This window comes from Mercenaria mercenaria, chromosome 5, assembly GCF_021730395.1.
Source record: "Mercenaria mercenaria strain notata chromosome 5, MADL_Memer_1, whole genome shotgun sequence".
NCBI lineage: Eukaryota > Metazoa > Mollusca > Bivalvia > Venerida > Veneridae > Mercenaria > Mercenaria mercenaria.
The window spans coordinates 73,705,777-73,725,639 of record NC_069365.1 but is presented as its reverse complement, the minus strand read 5'-3'; the positions used below and the strand labels follow the sequence as shown (position 1 = coordinate 73,725,639).

The window sequence follows — 19,863 nt, the reverse complement described above, 5'->3', positions numbered from 1 at the left end:
TTTGTATTATATAAATTTAAGGTCTTTGCACAATTGGTCCATTTCTTTCTATTACTATAACTGTTTAAAATAAAAAGATTTTGTTTAATGTCATTATGTACAAGATGTTGTGCTGATGTTCAATGTCATATAGTTACGTAATTGTACGTCTCCTTGTTGTTTTAGGTAGCAGTTTTGTAACTGTTATGTTGTTTAATGTCATTTGATGAAAGAATTCAGTATGTTTATTATACATATTTCTGTTTAAAAGTCAAAAGATATCACTACATTATATAAATAAGCAGTTTTAAAAGCATAATTCTATTTTAAAATTCATTTTGCAAAAAACATGATGCAGTGTCGATTATGTTGTACAAAGCCATACACACCATTTCTGTTTACATGAAAGTAAACTACGTAGTTCTTTATCCTTAACCATGAAATAAATCTGCATTCACTATAATTATTTTTAACTAATGTCGTGTCCATTATTTAAGTATTATTAAAATCAATTGTTTGTGTTGTTTAGTGAATATTATTCTATATGGTCATTGTAATATGCATGTCAAGACTTACATTTTTGATTTAGATGTAATGTCATATATATCTCTATAGTATTATAAGTAAGCAGATGTTCATGACATAATCTGTGTGTTCAATGTCATGTAATATAGCCATAATGCAGTCAAATTTAATGTCACATACACTACCCACTAACTGACTTTTCTCTGTGTAATACTTTGTTCTGTGTTATTTCATAAAATCAGATATATTTCAGTTTAATGTCATATACAGCAGTTCTGTATATGAGCCGTGCCATGGGAAAACCAACATAGTGGCTTTGCGACCAGCATGGATCCAGACCAGCCTGCGCATCCGCGCAGTCTGGTCAGGATCCATGCTGTTCGCTAACGGTTTCTCTAATTGCAGTCGGCTTTAAAAGCGAACAGCATGGATCCTGACCAGACTGCGCGGATGCGCAGGCTGGTCTGGATCCATGCTGGTCGCGAACCCACTATGTTGGTTTTCTCATGGCACGGCTCATATGATTATTAATTAATGTGATGTCCATGACATGTATTTATGATTAATGTCACCTCAAGAAGTTACACAACGTGGTCAGTATGCCCATTTCAAATTAATGTCATAAACACTATTCATGTTCATAACCAGCTGAAACATAAATTTGTCCAAAAGTGTCTTTTTGTTTAATAGTTATTTAATATGCAAATTTTATGCTTTAATATTGACTTTGAAGTAACCCATGCAGTACTGTATCATGAAATTAATGTCATTTTTGTACAGTCATGGATTTAATCATGTTACAAAATTGGCATTGTACTTTTTATCTTTAAAAAAAAACAACATAAAACTTACTCTGCTTGACAGCCCTGTTTTTCCTCTGAGTACCAATTATATGATGTAACTTGCCAAATATTAAAGGGGACAAAAACATGAATTTTCTAAAACATGAACAAAAGTGAAAAAAAAAATTGAAAAAGATGTTCAATAAATGTTGAGCGTAAAATTGCATACCAGTAGTCAAAAACCAGTGACAACTTATTCAGGCACAGTTATGTCTTTGTTTTTACATAAATGGGCATTACCATATATGGTAAATCAATACTTTTTAGAATAAATATCAAAATCTGATTTGAATCTTGGAACATTTTTTAAAAAATGTATATAATTCTACATTTTTATTAAAATATTTCACCATTTTATGCAAGTCATGATACTCACAGGCCATAAAATGAAAGAACAGAGATGTATGTCATAGCGGTCAAAATGGCCACACAATCATTAAAATTATAATTGATGCTTTTCAGATGGCTTTAACTTCCTTTTTTGGAGTCTGATATTGGTCTTTTTTTCATGCAAAAAGACGACTATCTTAAAAGAAGTATCTTTACTATTAATGAAATTATTGTTCTTGGAATTTCTTTTATGTGTTCTTGTGAATGGTTATAGTGTATAAAGCAAAATAGTTTGCGAAACCTCACTTTTAAATCTATTAAAATGCAGTGACTAAATTTTACATTTCAACTTGGATATTAGAATTTTTTAATTCTGTAAAAGTTATGTGAAAAAAAAAAAGTCCTTCGAGATTTTTTCTGTTTTCATGAGAGGGTGTGCTATTAATGCAATTTATATTTGAGCTTCGCCATCAGAAAACCAACATAGTGGCTTTGCGACCAGCATGGATGCGCAGTCTGGTCAGGATCCATGCTGTTCGCTTTCAAAGCCGATTGCAATCAGAGAAACTGTTAGCGAACAGCATGGATCCTGACCAGACTGCGCGGATGCGCAGGCTGGTCTGAATCCATGCTGGTCGCAAAGCCACTATGTTGGTTTTCTCATGGCACGGCTCATTTATCTTGTTTGTTTTTCATAAAACAATATGTGACAAAATAAAGAAAATTTGTAGGAAATTAAACCATAAATGTCTGTCTTACACTGTCGTTTTATTGCCAGTAATAATGCGTTTTGTCAAAACAATCAAGATACTTGTCACTGCGGGAAGACGGGCGAAAGTTGTCTGTTATATACTGATGCATTTTGAATCGGTAATTTGGTAACCTTTTTAAGTAAAAAAAGGTGAAATAAGTGTTGATACATCACGATTTTATAATTAAGATAGAAGTTTGAAGCTATATTAAAATTGTTAGCCTGACACAATAGTGACATGTGTAGAGTACAAAATGTACCTTATTTTAGCAATATGGTATATGTACAGTCAAAAATATCTATCAAGATACCTTTTGGAGAGCAAAAGTCATCTTATCCAAAGTTAAAGATCATAAGTACCAGGGGCGGCAAATTCAATTGTCTGTATTGCCCAGGTTGTCCCAAAGCTTGTACTGACAAGTGAAATTTGACCAGAATTTACTATATAACTATCATACGGACAAGTAAAAAATAGCAAATGACAAAAACGGACAAGCAAGAAAAATCAGATTTCGCCGCCCCTGAAGTACAGTAACTATTAATGTTTCAGTTGAAAAAAATAAAACTAGTTATCTTTAGGGACAAGTGACCCCTGTTGATATGTTCTCTTTGACTGAATATCGAAAAAAAATAGAATACTCTGTGAGACTGCAATAATTTTATTAAGGTAGTGGACTCCTAATGGCAGTCAGAAAATTTTGTGCGACAAAATTTATTTGTATGGCATTTTGGCATGCTTCGGATGATATCTAGGTCATACCAGCACCTTGCTTTCGTGCTTGCTAGCGAATGTTGAAATCGCATGTGGAGAATACATAATCAATCAGAAGTTTCTGATCATCAGTACGAGTCCACTACCTAACATTCTTGTATTAGATAGTCTGTTATGCACAGCAAACAAAAGTGATTGACTCCCAAACCCATCATTCCCTTTCTTCATCACCTTTGATTTATCTTTTAACATAGGTCGCAAACTATGTCGTGGGCCTTATATAATGTAGATTAAATTTGACAATCCGTGTATTGTGATTTAAGGCATTACACCAATTAGATTCTCAACCATATCAGTTTGAAAATCATAAAAAAGAATAAATAATTTAATCCTATTGCGTAAGAAAATCCTGATACTATTATTAGAATTACTCCCTTCCCATAATACCTTCAAAACAGCTGATTTTAATGGCAGCCATTTTTAAATACCACTCAAGATAGAGTGTACCCCATTCATCATTTCATAATTCATGTAAATAGAATGATTTGAATTTCTTTTTCCACTTAAAAATGTTTGATATCTAATCTTTGATCATAAGTGGTAAAAAGTATGCTGATTATATAGTTATATTGTCACTTACCTTGTAATCAATTCCAATCTGCAAAACGCTGAATTGACGTAAATTCCATTAAAAAGTGAATTGAATACCCCTTACAATATATTCACCTCTTACTTGCATTCAATGTATATATTTAGCCTTATGTACATTATCAGATCATTCCTTCATGATAGCATGAATATAGCTTTTGTCAGGGTCGTCTTCTTTACTTACTGCGAAATGATTAGCCTGGGACACCTACACGATTTGGAAAACCAGTCTCACTCAGGTTGTGAAATGTTCATTATAAAAAAGTCTGTGTTAAAGGGATAGATCAAAAAAGAAAATGATTCTGTCAGCTTGACCCACCAGAAAATTTTAAGTTAAGTCAAAGGGACAGTGTGAACATGTCAGTATCTGCTGCCTGCAGGATCTAATGTTCGAACCTGGGTTGTCAGAATTTCATCAAACTTTTTGTCAGATTGACAAATTTTGTAATTATGTCATGTTAAACAAGATTAATTTTTGGAAAGTTTGGGTGATTCTTTTCATTTTCTGACAAAGCAAGAAAAAAGGCTCAGTCTACAATAATTATCTATTAACAGCTGAAATGAGGAATTTTAACAATTTTTGTCATGTGTAATGTGCCAGCCAATGAAATCCATTGATACAAATAACCGGTACCTGTACTGCTTTTTGCACAGGTCAAGACTGGGAACAAGCAAAGTCTAATCTGACACCGCCTTGCTGCATTGTTTAAACTGCGTATGTCAACTTCTATTGCTACACCTTAACTGTTGTGAGTTCTTCTTTTAATTGGATTACATTGACTAGAAACATGGCTGCCACAATTACCATTAATTTTGATGTACCCACTTCTAAACATTTCATACATGTAGGCTAGTTTTCCAACAATAAAAGTCACTTCCCTCACATGAAACACTGGATGAAACATCGTCTAAATGTGTTGGGTTTTTTTTCTTATACTGTCATTGCCCCCCAAAAAATGATTCGTACTGAATAGCTAAATTTAGTAGAGATCTCCAGTCTGAAAACTCTATACTGGTAATCTGATTGGTTGATTCAGAGCACAGATTTGAAATTGACCAATGGCAAGGCTTCATTCTGCAAGTGGTCTCCAAACTGAAATTTTTAACCTTTGAGTCTGGATAGCCATATTTGAGATGCCCTTAGCAATGACATAAAACCAACATTGAACAAGGCAGACTACATTCAAACAAAAGAAAATTATGCGAAAGTTACATATATTGCGCCTCCATTAAAAATATTCATCGTTCAAATATGTACCTTATTTAAGAAATCTTGAGTATGTCCCTTTAAGGTAATTCATGATGTTTGAACGTATGCCAGTTTTAAAAGTGAAAGTACATCAAATTTTGGAGGGTTATCAATTGTGATAAAGGATGATAGGAGGATAGATTTTGTGAATGAAAGCCTATTTACTAAGTTCAGACAGTTAAGTAACCTCCCTTTGCCATAATCTTCATGTTATCATGCATAAGCATGGATGTTGAACATAAAAATGGGGTTTTCAGAATACTTCAACATTTAGTATTTATATACTTGCTTTGACAGATTCATAACTGTTTACCTTTTCCCTGTGATGGTTGGTAGGTAATATCTCAGGTCTTTGTCTGATTTCTATAGTGCAGTACCTTTATGAATATTACAAACATTGCTTCATTACTGCTACTTTTTTCACGCATTCTCATGAAACTTTGCAGAATTAATTTTCTTGGGTAGAAGACTGGACTTTTTTCACAAACAAAATTTATTATGCATGCTTGATATGGCATAATCCAGGTCACACAGAAAGTTGGATATTTTAATATCAAGGTGACAATGGAAATTTCAGTGCTGAACTCTCAAGGTCACAATAAAACATTTACTTCTTTTGTGGGAAATTTAAGTGATGTACTCCTTAAAGTGTTTGCAAGGCACAGCTTGACTTGTACAATTACTGTTTTACTTTTAATATATAATAGCATAGAACAGAAGTAATACTGGTACTGTGAATCCATGGGCACTGAAAAGGTCAACAATGGACTACAGTTACTTAATGCAATTGTGAGAAAAATGGCACTAAACCAATGTCATGCTGTTTTCTTGAATGCTTCAGTGTGAAAGTCACTTAACAAACATACAGATTGGTTGTTACTAAGTCATGTTTGTATGTCAAAAGTTTAATTCTTTTATGATTTCTTCCAGGTCAAGGTCACATTGCAGAACTGTTGTTCCTTCTTGACTGCTCCAGTGTCAGGTGTTCTCATAGAGAGATTGCTACTGTGTCAAGGTCATTTTGACAACAGTATGCTTCTTGCATGGTTTCTTCATGTCAAGGTCACATTTGCAAAAAGTAGTTCCAGCTTGATTACTCCAGTGTCAAGGCCTTTGTAATATATATTGACAGACTGATTGCGAATGTGTCAAAGTTAATGGCAAAAGAACTCCTTTCAAGATTCATTCAAGGTCAAGGTCACATTGCAGAAATTTATTTCTTGTAGGATTTCTCCAGTGTCAATGTCATTAAATAGAATATAATCAAAGTGTTATGGAGTTATGGCAAAAAATTACTTCTTGTATGATTTCTTCATGTTAAGGTCGCATTGCAAGATTGTAGTTCCTGTTTTGATTCCTCTAGTGTCAAGGTTACCTGAAAAAAAAGTACTTTGAGATTGATTATAACTGAAACAAGAGAATATCCCTTTCCTGATTTCTGCAGTTTCAAGGTCAAGTTGCAGAAGTATGGCAAGATCATCTTGTAAGAATATAGTTCCTGATTAAATTCTGCTCTGTCCATGTCACTGTAATTATAAGTTTTAGTTCCTACAATGTAAAGGTCACTGTAATTATAAAAGGCTTCTTCCAGTTTTAGTTGCTACAGTGTCAAGGCCACTGTAATTATAAAAGGGTTCTTACTTTTTTAGTTGCTACAGAGTGAAGGCCATAAGATGAGGATTCTTCACATTATAATTGCTGCATTGTCAAGGCCACTACATAAGGATACTATCTGTTTTAGTTGCTGTATTTGCAAGGCAGATATATATGAAGATACCTCTCATTTTAGTTCCTGCAGTGTCATTGTCACTTTATAAGAAGATACTTCCCATTACAGTTGCTGCAGTGCCTTTGTCACTTTGTAAGAAGATACTTCCCATTTTATTTGCTGCAGTGCCAAAGCAACCATATAAGAGGATACATCCCGTTTCAGTTGCTGTAGTGTCACTGTCACTTTGTAAGAGGATACTTCCCAGTATAGTTGCTGCAGTGCCATTGCCACTTTGTAGGAGGATACTTCCCAGTTTAGTTGCTGCATTGCCATTGTCACTTTGTAAGAGGATACTTCCAAGTATAGTTGCTGCAGTGTCATTGTCACTTTGTAAGAGGGTACTTCCCAGTTTAGTTGCTGCAGTGTCATTGTCACTTTGTAAGAGGATACTTCCCAGTATAGTTGCTGCAGTGCCATTGTCACTTTGTAGGAGGGTACTTTCCAGTTCAGTTGCTGCAGTGTCATTGTCACTTTGTAGGATACTTCCCAGTATAGTTGCTGCAGTGCCATTGTCACTTTGTAAGAGGATACTTCCCAGTATAGTTGCTGCAGTGCCATTGTCACTTTGAAGGAGGGTACTTCCCAGTTCAGTTGCTGTAGTGTCATTGTCACTTTGTAAGAGGGTACTTCCCAGTTTAGTTGCTGCAGTGCCATTGTCACTTTGAAAGAGGGTACTTCCCAGTTTAGTTGCTGCAGTGTCATTGTCACTTTGTAGGAGGGTACTTCCCAGTTTAGTTGCTGCAGTGTCATTGTCACTTTGTAGGATACTTCCCAGTTTAGTTGCTGCAGTGTCATTGTCACTTTGTAGGAGGGTACTTCCCAGTTTAGTTGCTGCAGTGTCATTGTTACTTTGTAGGAGGGTACTTCCCAGTTTAGTTGCTGCAGTGTCATTGTCACTTTGTAGGAGGGTACTTCCCAGTTTAGTTGCTGCAGAGCCATTGTCACTTTGAAAGAGGATACTTCCCAGTTCAGTTGCTGCAGTGTCATTGTCACTTTGTAGGAGGGTACTTCCCAGTTTAGTTGCTGCAGTGTCATTGTCACTTTGTAGGATACTTCCCAGTTTAGTTGCTGCAGTGTCATTGTCACTTTGTAGGAGGGTACTTCCCAGTTTAGTTGCTGCAGTGTCATTGTCACTTTGTAGGATACTTCCCAGTTTAGTTGCTGCAGTGTAATGTCACTTTGTAGGAGGGTACTTCCCAGTTTAGTTGCTGCAGTGTCATTGTCACTTTGTAGGAGGGTACTTCCCAGTTTAGCTGCTGTAGTGTCATTGTCACTTTGTAGGATACTTCCCAGTTTAGTTGCTTCCCAGTTTACAAAATGTAGTTGCTGCAGTGCCAGGGCCACCATATAAGTTTAGTTGCTATAGTGTCATTGTCACTTTATGTAAGAGGATACTTTGTATCTGTCTGGTTGCTGAACAAGTAAAATTGTCTTATTTAAAGTCCCAGAATGTTTTTGCCTGAATATAAAGGGCTAACAAGTAATTTTAACTGAATGTGGTCTTTATTCTCTGGTTAAAAGACACTGCAATTTCGTGTCTGGTCCATAACTCTGTCATCCATGAAGGGATTTTAATATTACTTGGCACAAATGTTCCCCATGATGAGATGACATGTCATGCGTAAAACCCGGACCCCTAGCTTAAAGGTCAAGGTCACAATTTGAGGTCAAAGATGATTGTCATGCACAACTTTCAGACCCCTACCTCAAAGGTCAAGGTCACACTTGGCAGTCAAATGTGAACATGGCATGAACAGGGTCTGTTTCCTGTCCGGTCCATAACTCTGCCATCCATGAAGAGATTTTAATATTACTTGACATAAATGTTCCCCATGATGAGACGATGTGTCATGCACAAAGCCTGGACCCCTAGCTGAAAGGTCAAGGTCACAATTTGAGGTCAAAGGTCAACAGAGCTTTTTTCCTGTCCGGTCCATAACTCTGTCATCCATGAAGGGATTTTAATATTACTTGGCATAAATGTTCCCCATAATAAGACGATGTGTCATGCACAACTTTCAGACCCCTACCTCAAAGGTCAAGGTCACACTTGGCAGTCAGATGTTAACATGGCATGAACAGGGTCTGTTTCTTGTCCGGTCCATAACTCTGTCATCCATGAAGGGATTTTAATATTACTTGGCACAAATGTGCCTCATAATAAGACGATGTGTCATGCACAACTTTGACCCCTAGCTCAAAGGTCAAGGTCACACTTGGCAGTCAAATGTTTACATGGCATGAACAGGGTCTGTTTCGTGTCCGGTCTATAACTCTGCCATCCATGAAGGTATTCTAATAATACTTGGCGCAAATGTTCCCCATGATTAGATGATGTGTCATGCGCAAAACCCTGACCCCTAGCTCAAAGGTCAAGGTCACAATTGGAGGTCAAAGGTCAATATGGTTTTTTCCTGGCCGTTTCAGAACTCTGACATCCATAAAGGAATTTTAATATTACTTGGCATAAATGTTCCCCATGATGAAGTGACATGTCATGTGCAACACCCAGAACCCTAGCTTAAAGGTCAAGGTCACACTTGGAGATCAAAGGTTAATGGGACATTTTTCCTGTCCGGTGTATAACTTTGTCATGCAAAACAGGATTTGAATATTACTTGGCACAAATGTTCACCACTATGAGAGGGAGTGTCATGCACAAGAACCTGGTCCCTAGGTCGAAGGTCAAGGTCACACTCAGATGCCAAAGGTCAGATACAAGAATGACTTTGTCTGGAAAAGTTCTTCTTCATGCATGGAGGGATTTTGATGTAACTTGACATAAATGTTCACTATCACGAGACAGATTGTTATGCGCAAGAACCAGGTCCCTAGGTCTAAGGTCAAGGTCATGCTTAGAGGTCAAATGCCAAATTCAAGAATGAGTTTGTCCGGAGCATTTCTTCTTTATGCATGGAGGGATTTTGATGTAACTTGGCACACTCTTGTTTTTTAGAGTTATTTCCTTTTGTTTTTACTATAAATAGCTTATATTGTAACTTACTTATTACAGGCAATAGGGAAAAATCGAGACCAGTTTTCTGTGGTACAACATGCATGTTACATCCAATTTTTATGTGTATTTTGACCTATCTCTACCTGGTAAAGAGTTTTGTGTGGACTTATATGGATATTTTTTTTTTTTTTTTTTTTTTTTTTTTTACTGTACATAACGTTACCTTTTTGATAATCGGCCAAATATGCTATATGAAAACAACTATAGGATTTTATATATACAAATTTTAATCCAAGTCTTTTGTTTTTAGCATACTGTATATATAGTACAATATTGTTTATACATCATTGACAGATGCTATACTGCAGTAGAGAAAATTAGGTGCCTTCCAGTAGGGGACTTTTTATTGCATGGAATTCTTCATTCACTTGTTTCAATATAGCCTCTAAGCATCTTTGTCTGTACAATTTGTTTTGTACTTTTGAAAGGTGAATGAATGAATGTCACAAAACAGTCAGTTTGTGTAAAGGCTGGTGAGAGTAGTATATTTTAAACAAGGAAGTGTACTTTGGCTGTCTGGTGGTTTGTTTCTCATTAATTGCTGTGTAATTTTAGAACCAAGTAAATAGAAAACTCTAAGAATTTTATTTTAAGTCTGTTCTTAACCTATTTTTTCGTGCACTGTTCAATTATGATAATAATGCCTAGTCCGGTAAAAAAAAAAATTGACTGCCGCAAGTAGGGAAAGTAAATATATATAAGTGGCAATCTTATTGATTCTTGCTGTTGTGGTGTTAAAAGAACAGCTTTTTAGATGAAACTACTAGGGGATGGAAGTATTTGGACACACCAGTAAGTGATAAAGCAAGCTTATATTTTGTTGCAAAAAATGAAAAAGGGTTTGCAAAGGGACTTAAGTGCGTAATTATATAGAATAGCAACCGCAAGGATTTGAAGAAGTCTTGATTTAATGCCTGTACCATGACTGAGATTGGAAGTCACAAGACAACCTCACTGTTCACAGATAACAATATTTTCAAAAATTATATTGACAAATAACTAATTTGAAAGAACATGATTAATTGCAAAAAATATCAATTTTCACGAACATTTTCCCAGGATAGTTCTTTGTTCGAAGGATTTTGTTCGGGATTGATGATCTATTTGCAAATCTTTTTTACTTACTGTCGTTCCTTGGTTGCTAGATAAAATGTGAGTTGGGCATGTTTCCTATACTTTTCTCATAGACATAACTAAGATAAAGATTTAAATCGCTCAACCTTTGATAACAGATTTAAAAACCTGTTTTATAGCGTTTGATTTAGGGATTGCGATATTTGGAAAGCGTGGAATTTCGTTGATAAAGTATATTATGAATGAAGTTGGTCGAGTGTTTTAATGAATGAACCCTAGTAACGATGACATACAGAAACATTCCGTGCACTGGCTTTTGAAATTTAAGTTATTTTTTAGACAAACTGTTATTGAGAGGTCTGCAAAATGGGTGAGATTTTTTTATGTTTTTCATTGTTCAGATGATTCCTTGCAAAAAAAAAAATAATTTGGTTAAACCGAAAGGAGATTTTTGTCTAGTTTTTAAAATAAATTGAAACGCCCCCATGTATTTCATACCCAGTTACAAATTCTCAATAAAATATACTAAACTTAACAAGAAATTATGTTTTCTGATATAATCAGCTCAGAAATGGAGTTACCCAAGGTATTGAAACCAGGTACTGAGGCCGAGGGGTGATGTAAATCTGGTGAAGTCTGATCAATAAGTTATTTACATGTTAAAATGAAACTTGGCCTTTAAGTAGCTTATGGTGAGGCTATGGTTTGGACAGCATATTTTGTCAAAGGGGCTAAGGGCAAGATCATTGTTACAAAAAATAGAAAAAAAATTGTTGTCCACCGTATGACCTCAGTTACAATATTAAGAAATGCATGGCTATTTGAAGCTTATATTGATACCAGCCATTTAGAAGCAGTTTTATTTCTTCATAATTAAATAAATGGTTTGTGGTTTAAAAAACTTGCTTTCGCATAATTTCCTTATCCCTTGTATTCAACCTATGGTAATTGATCAACAAAATGAAAATGTGAAATTGACAGATCTATTGCAAATAGAGCAGTTATATGGAAATATGTGTTTTAATCCTGAAGTGTATTTGTAATACACTAAATTTCAAAAGATAAAACACTTGAAGATTTTTGCAGAGTTTGTTATTTAACCATATATATCACATTAGATAGCAACTGATAAATTTTTGAGTAAGTCTACCGACTTACATATTATATATCTATAAAACTTGCTGACAAATATGATTTGGTCTCTGGGTCACATTTTTCTAAATTAGAAACTTAAATGTCCATAATGCCTAAAGTGTTTATCTTAAAAACAGATGAAAACAGCTTTCCAAATAGATGTTATGCATTATACTCAATAGATGGTTAAAAGAGGCACAACTTTTGATATTGCACATGAACTGTTATAGATAGAGCCATAAAGGGAGGTAATAAAAATAAGAGATTCAATAGAACATTATAGTATATTCAGCAATATTCAAACCTTTGACAAATGTTAAAGAAAGAAATTATCAGAAATAGGATTTAACAAGAAATTAATGTATTTTATTTTCATAACGATAAAATGTGGCAGCCACATTTTAAACAAACTTAAGAGCCTAGCAAAGGGTCAGCAGAATCTTAGAACCATTGCACACTGTTTTTATTTCAAATTGGGTCAGTTTAGTTGAAAATGGGTCACTAGTTGAGCTTGATGATAAATTTCAATCAGACTTGTATGAGTTATTTGTTCTATGCATGCTTATCACCATTAGGATGGACAGTTAAGGTACGTGTCACCATGGTAAATGGCTGCAAAATACCAGACTATTGTAACAAAACTGTTAACCAATTTCAATAACCTTATACTTACTATAAATACATTGAACAGCAAAACCATGTCTCATTACACCAGTATTACTTAATCTCTCATTGCAATATTATAAGGTTTAGTTGAGCCAGTGACTTAAATAGTATTTGAGGGAAACACTCATTTCCATACAGAAAATTCCATACAGTAGGTACACACCACCAAATATACTGACTAAAGATTAGAGTTCAGTTTAACCCAGCTTCCAAAATTTAATCATATTATACGTACTGTATGGCCACAGTGACTCTGTAGTGTATGGAAAAGTGACCTCCCAGTATTTGATGGCTTTTACGACTAAACATATTTTCTTTTGAAGAGTATTCTTTATAATTACAACAAGTGAGTCCAATTACCCCTATGTACATTATTTGGAGGAATTCTACAGCAGTCTTCCTGCAAATATTACTTGACATAATTATTCCTGTCTTTTTATGCCTCTAAAGGGAAGCAACGTTTTACAGTATTGTCCCACAAGGAAGATATAACACTGTCCGTCTGTATGCAAGTTGTTAAGTCCCTCTGTCCAAAATGAATCATGATTCAGCTAGAACTTTTAAAGATTTCAAGGCATTCCATTTTATAAAGGTGTGTAATGTGCAAAGGTAAGGTCTGTAGGTCAAAGGTCAAGGTCAGGGGCAAGGACACTACCCATAAATTAAATACTGAACAGGTGTGCCTAGGCAGTTGTGTTTCAAAAATGCTTTTCATCTTGTAATTTCATATTATGTCCAGTAGAAGATTGTTGTAACAAATAATGATATAGTAACCTGGTAACACTTGCAAATCTAGGTCACACTACACCTTTTTACCCTACTTCTTGGGGAATAATTTGTAGATTCGTATTTCTAATCTTTATGAAGAAAATTTTTTGTTATCAAAATAACACATAATTTTCCATATCTTCCATGTTGGCACATTAGCAGAAAGAGATTTGTGTGCAAAATAGTTGCATCTCTTTATTTTAAGAATATGCATAATGACAGTTTTGCATTGAACTTTAAGAGGAGATTGTAACATCTTTGTACTTGTGTATGGTATCTTTCTGGAACTAGGGTGTATCCCATTTTTATATTATAACATGATCTTATGGTCAATTTGAAAGATGCGCATATTAATTTTTATCATTTATAAAAGTGTGGGTGCGTAAGTTCTCACTTGATAAATAGAATTTTGATGTCTGAAAATGATTCCATTGATTAAAATAGAAACTGTTTTACATCAAAGGTATTCAGTTACTTATCTTCCCACTCAAATGTTACCAAGTGCAGGATATTGCAATTTTGACCACTAACAAGGTATATCACATACCGTAGATACCCATGTATAATGCGCACTTGTGTGTAATGCAGAAAAAAGATAGAGGCGATCAGTCAGATTTTGGTCATATGATAATTGTATTTAAAACTGATCATTTACACTTACTTCTGTTCAATAAGTACTTAAAAGATGTTAGACTTAATTTTGCTGTAGGTATTTTTAAAGCTTGATTTTTCTGTCCTGGTTGCCCATCCAAGAGTTATTTTACCGTAAGTATGAATTTGATAGACATACTTTGCTGAATTAAGGAAAGATGTAAATATGAGGCCTATAAACGTACATTAATTGTAAAAGGTTGACATCAATAAGAGATTCTTTTATCAGTTATTTATTACAAAGGAATAGTTTGAACAATTACTATTACCTCCCTTTGTCTCGCTTGGTTATACATCCAAGATAGATTGGAATTCCGAAATAAATGAATTCAGAAGCTGCATGCAGATTGTTAATTTATTCCAATGTCCTGATATCTATCATAGCAATAATTGTAAAACTAGAAATTATGTTAAAAAATGCAGTTAATATTTTGAATTAAAGGGGGGATAATTACAAAATTAAATGAATATCAACAAACATACATTTCTAATAGGGATCTAGCTCTGTGTAATGTTTTTTTCCCTTTTAAATATTAATCCCAAACAGAATATATAAAAAGTAAAAAAAATTGTGATAAAAAGTTCATAAAAAAGATTGACCAGCATAAAAAATGTTAAAGAAATTGTGCAAGTAAAGAATATGCATTATTTCAGGTTTTAAAAAGTCAATATTTTGAATGTCTTGTACAATCAGAACCATAAAGTGGGGGTAATTATTTGCTTTATGAATCCAATATATACATACTCCCCTTTTTGTTTTCAATTTTATATTTACAGTGTTCTTTAAAAAGGAACAGACACAAGAACTGAGCAAAAGAGTATTTAAAATATTACTGATAGTGTTTAAGGGTTCTACATTGGAGGGGATTCACAGTGGTTGACAGTCAGTTTTAAGAAACCACTTAAAGATTTAAAAGTTACTAAAACAATACTATTTTGTTTTTGAATTTTTCAGCTCGTATTGGACGTACAAATCTCACACCAGCAGAAGCTAACGAATGGCTCAAGAACACGCCAACAAAGAGGCGCGGGTCAAAGACACTGTTCAGATCCATGCATGATAAGGGTAAGAACCAGACTCACTGTTAACAGTGACTCAACAGTATGTCTACGTCTTACTAATATTTTTCAAACAAAGAAACAATGATTGTTTATAATACTGGTTTGAAGCTTTTTTCATTTGTTTCTTTATCTGAAGTGTTTGTTTTCCTGCAAGTGCTAATGGAGAGGTCAGTAGAATATGTTAAGCATTATTCCTTTTTGTACCTTAAAAAAAAAAAAAACAGGACACAATTTTTTGGTGGTGCCTGTTCATCAATAAACTTGTTTCTTGACTCTTTTAAATACATCATGACCTATACAAGTTACCACTATGATGGTATAGAAAGATCCCTATTTTTCTATGATTTATAACTCAAAGGCATACATGTCATACGTCCCGGATTGCCCGGGATTGTCCCGGAAATCACATACTCGTCCCGGTGTCCCGGACAGTGTTGAAATGTCCCGGAAAATTAAAAATACAGAAAACAAAAATAACCCCCCAAAAAACTAGTTTTTTGGTCTATAAATTGTTGATTTTTAGATTAATAAAACACAATAAACAGTCCCCGGTGTCACATTGTTTATTCCTAATTATCCGATAATCAGTTTCATGCCCTCGAGCGGGACACATGTTGATTAAGCCAGCTCCGATCAACACTCATATTGAACGCGCTCTGCGATCTTTTTGATGACCCAGATTAATTTACAGTCGGCTATTTAAATGACCCTGATTATGAATTGACAAAATTATGCAATCAATAACAGTTTTATGATCATTTAATATTAGGAACAATAGCCGAAAATCTCGTTGTTTTTAGCACGTAGGCGGTAAAAAATTCAAGTAGCCTTGATTGGAAGAAATGGCTGATAACGGTCAATTAAACGATAATTATTTTAAAAGGTTGTAATATTTCAAAATGTACATTGATTGTCACACATATTCTAAATTAAACTTTTGACTATTGAATGCCTTTGCCGACCGATCCATGAAAATTGACCCAACCCGAAATATTTTAGATCTATATCGATTTTATCTACAAGATTTATTTTATTCCTTTGAGGATTCCATTTTATTAATGATTAGATAAAAGTTTAAGCATAAAAATGATACCAAATAAGCTGGATTCTAAATCACGATGACCAGGTTAATTCTTCTTATGTAGCAAGTCTCCTAATTCGGTTCACCTCGGGAACGCAACCAATTCACATGCCGAACTATAGACGTGAATTACCCTATTTACCTCCCTTACAAAGCTAGACGACATTTGCAGCAAATTATTCCTAAGCGAGGGTACAATGTTTATCTCCGGAAACTGCATGTAATTTTATGATATTTATGCATGAAACAGACAAATACTAATGTCACGGTGTATGTCCCGGACAAAGGGTAAAAATCCCGGAAATTTTAACTCAGAATCCCGGAAAGGTCCTGAAAAATTATGGCATGTATGCTCAAAGGTCAAGGTCAGAGACCACTGTTAAGTTTCTCATTGCTCAGACTTGGCATTAATTATGTCTCCACCCCTTTGGGGGAGACATATTGTTTTTGCCCTGTCCTTCAGTCCCTCCATACATCCGTCCTTCTGTCCATCCGTCCGTCACACTTCATTTTCGATCAATAACAGGAGAACCATTTGACCTAGAAACTTCAAACCTTATAAGGTAGTAGGGCTTATGGAGTAGACGACCTCTAATGTTTTTGGGTTACTCTGTTAAAGGTCAAGGTCACAGGGGGCTTAACACGAAAAACCATTTCCGATCAATAACTTGAGAGCCACTTGACCCAGAATGTTGAAACTTCATAGGATGATTTCACATGCAGAGTAGATGACCTGTATTGATTTTTTGGGTCACTCTGTTAAAGGTCAAGGTCACAGGTGCCAGAACATGGAAATCCATTTCCAATCAATAAATTGAGAACCATTTCACCCAGAATGTTGAAACTTCATAGGAAGATAGGACTTACAGAGTAGATGACCCCTATTGTTTTTGGGGTCACTCCATCAAAGGTCAAGGTCACACGGCCATCTGCCTGTCACACTTCATTTTCGATCAATAACTGGAGAACCATTTGACCTAGAACCTTTAAACTTCATAGGATGATAGGGCTTAAAAATAGATGACCCCCTTCTATTTTTGTGGTTACTAGATCAAAGGTCAAGGTCACAGGGGCCTGAACATGGAAAACTGTTTCCAATCAATAACTTTACCCAGAATGTTAAAACTTCATAGGATGATTAAACATATAGAGTACATGACTCCTTTTGATTTTTGGGTCACTTGACAAAAGTTCGTCACAGGGGCCAGAACATGGATTCCAATCAGTAGCTTGAGAACCATTTGACCTAGAACCTTCAAACTTCATAGGGTGATAGGACTTATAGAGTAGATGACCCTTATCGTTTTTGGGGTCACTTGAGCAAAGGTCGAGGTCACAGGGACTTGAACATGGAAAACACTTTTCAGTCAATAACTCGAGAACTTCTTGACCAAGAATGTTGAAACGTCATAGGATGATTGGACATGCAGAGTAGATGAACCCTAATTATTAGCCCACCATCATCAGATGGTAGGCTATTCAAATCACTCTGCGTCCGTGGTCCGTCGTCCTTCTGTCCATCATTCCGTCCGTCCTTCCGTTAACAATTTCTCGTTATCGCATCTCCTCAGAAACTACCAGGAGGATTTTGACCAAACTTTGTCAGAATGATGTATTGGTACCCTAGTTGTGTCCCCCTGAAAATCAGACTGGTTCAACAAATTTTTAGTAAGTTATGGCCCTTTGTTTATTTCTATAATTTACATAGATTTATATAGGGAAAAACTTTGAAAATCTTCTTGCCCCAAACCACAGAGCCTAGGGCTTTGATATTTGGTATGAAGCATCATCTAGTGGTCTTCTACCAATATGATTCAAATTATTTCCCTGGGGTGTAATATGGCCCCGCCCCGGGGGTCACATGGTTTATATAGACTTATATAGGCTTTGATATTTTGTATGTGACATCATCTAGTGGTCTTCAACTAAGATTGTTCAAATTATCCCCCTAGGGTCAAATATGGCCCCGCCCCGGGGGTCACATGGTTTACATAGACTTATATAGGGAAAAACTTTGAAAATCTTCTTGTCCAAACCACAAAGCCTATGGCTTTGATATTTGTAATGTAGCATCGTCTAGTGGTTCTCTACCAAGTTTGTTAAAATTATCCCCCTAGGGTCAAATATGGCCCCGCCCTGGGGGTCACATGGTTCATATAGACTTATATAGGGAAAAGCTTATAAAAACTTCTTGTCAATAACCTACAACATTCAGATTTGGACCACATGTATGGTTTTGAGTGGCAAGATGAACCTTGACATGAGTTGACCTTGATTTTGACCTAGTGACCTACTTTCACATTTCTGTAGCTACAACCTTCAAATTTGGACCACATGCATAGTTTTGTGCACTGAAATAAACTTTGACCTTCACATTGACCTAGTGACCTACTTTCACATTTTTGAAGGTACATGCTTCAAATTTGGACCACATGCATAATTTCGTGTTCCGAAATGAAATTTGACCTCGATTTTGACCCAGTGACCTACTTTCACATTTCTCAAGCTACAGCCTTCAAATTTGGACCATCTGCATGGTAATTGTACCGAAACAAACTTTGACCTTTACATTGACCTAGTGACCTACTTTCACATTTTTGAAGGTACAGGCTTCAAATTTGGACCACATGCATAGTTCTGTATTCCGAAATAATATTTGACCTTGATTTTGACCTAGTGACCTACTTTCACATTTCTCAAGCTACAGCCTTCAAATTTGGACCACATGCATAGTTTTGTGTACCGAAACAAACTTTGACCTTTACATTGACCTAGTGACCTACTTTCACATTTTTGAAGGTACAGGCTTCAAATTTGGACCACATGCATAGTTTTGTATTCCGAAATAAAATTTGACCTTGATTTTGACCTAGTGACCTACTTTCACATTTCTCAAGCTACAGCCTTCAAATTTGGACCACATGCATAGTTTTGTGTACCGAAATGAACTTTGACCTTAAGATTGACCTAGTGACCTACTTTCAGATTTCTGTAGCTATAGGCTTCAAATTTAGACCACATGAATAGGATTGTGTACCGAAACAAACTTTGACCTTGATATTGACCTAGTGACCTACGTTCACATTTTTGAAGGAACAGGCTTCAAATTTGGACCACATGCATAGATTTGTGTTGTGAAGTGAAATTTGACCTTGATTTTGACCTAGTGACCTACTTTCACATTTCTCAAGCTACAGCCTTCAAATTTGGACCACTTGCATAGTTTTGTGTACCGAAATAAACTTTGACCTTAAGATTGACCTAGTGACCTACTTTCAAATTTCTCAAACTACAGTCTTCAAAATTGATGCACATGCATAGTTTTGTGTACAAAGAACTTTGTCCTTGAAATTGATCTAAAGACCTACTTTCACATTTCTCAAGTTACAGCTTTCGAATTTAGACCACATGCACAGTGTTGTGTACGGAAATGAAATTTGACCTTGAGCTAGTCAGTAAGTCTTGAAATTTGGAACACACAAAAATGACACATTGGTGGGTGCCAAGATCACTCTGTGATCTCTTGTTTTGGGGGTTGCTCTATCAAAGTTCAAGGTCACAGGGGCCAGAACATAAAAAACTGTTTCCAGTCCATAACTTGAGA

General features: G+C 35.3%; 2 protein-coding genes across 7 annotated transcripts in view; one reads left to right on the top strand and one right to left on the bottom strand.

The window, feature by feature from the left end:
- LOC123557623 (fibroblast growth factor 18-like) overlaps positions 1–3,970 on the bottom strand; it is a 46,116-nt gene extending 42,146 nt beyond the window's left edge. Inside the window, exon 1 of the mRNA XM_045349213.2 lies at positions 3,780–3,970. The gene's annotated coding sequence lies outside the window, so the exon portion shown is untranslated. The remainder of the gene's footprint in view (positions 1–3,779) is intronic.
- The window catches only part of LOC123557621 (calcium uptake protein 3, mitochondrial-like), a 144,388-nt gene that overhangs the window by 28,195 nt on the left and 96,330 nt on the right, over positions 1–19,863 (top strand). For all 6 annotated transcript variants that reach the window (XM_053543954.1, XM_053543957.1, XM_053543958.1 and 3 more), the window contains one exon: positions 15,072–15,182. In XM_053543954.1, the coding sequence (XP_053399929.1) occupies positions 15,072–15,182 (111 nt within the window). The remainder of the gene's footprint in view (positions 1–15,071; positions 15,183–19,863) is intronic.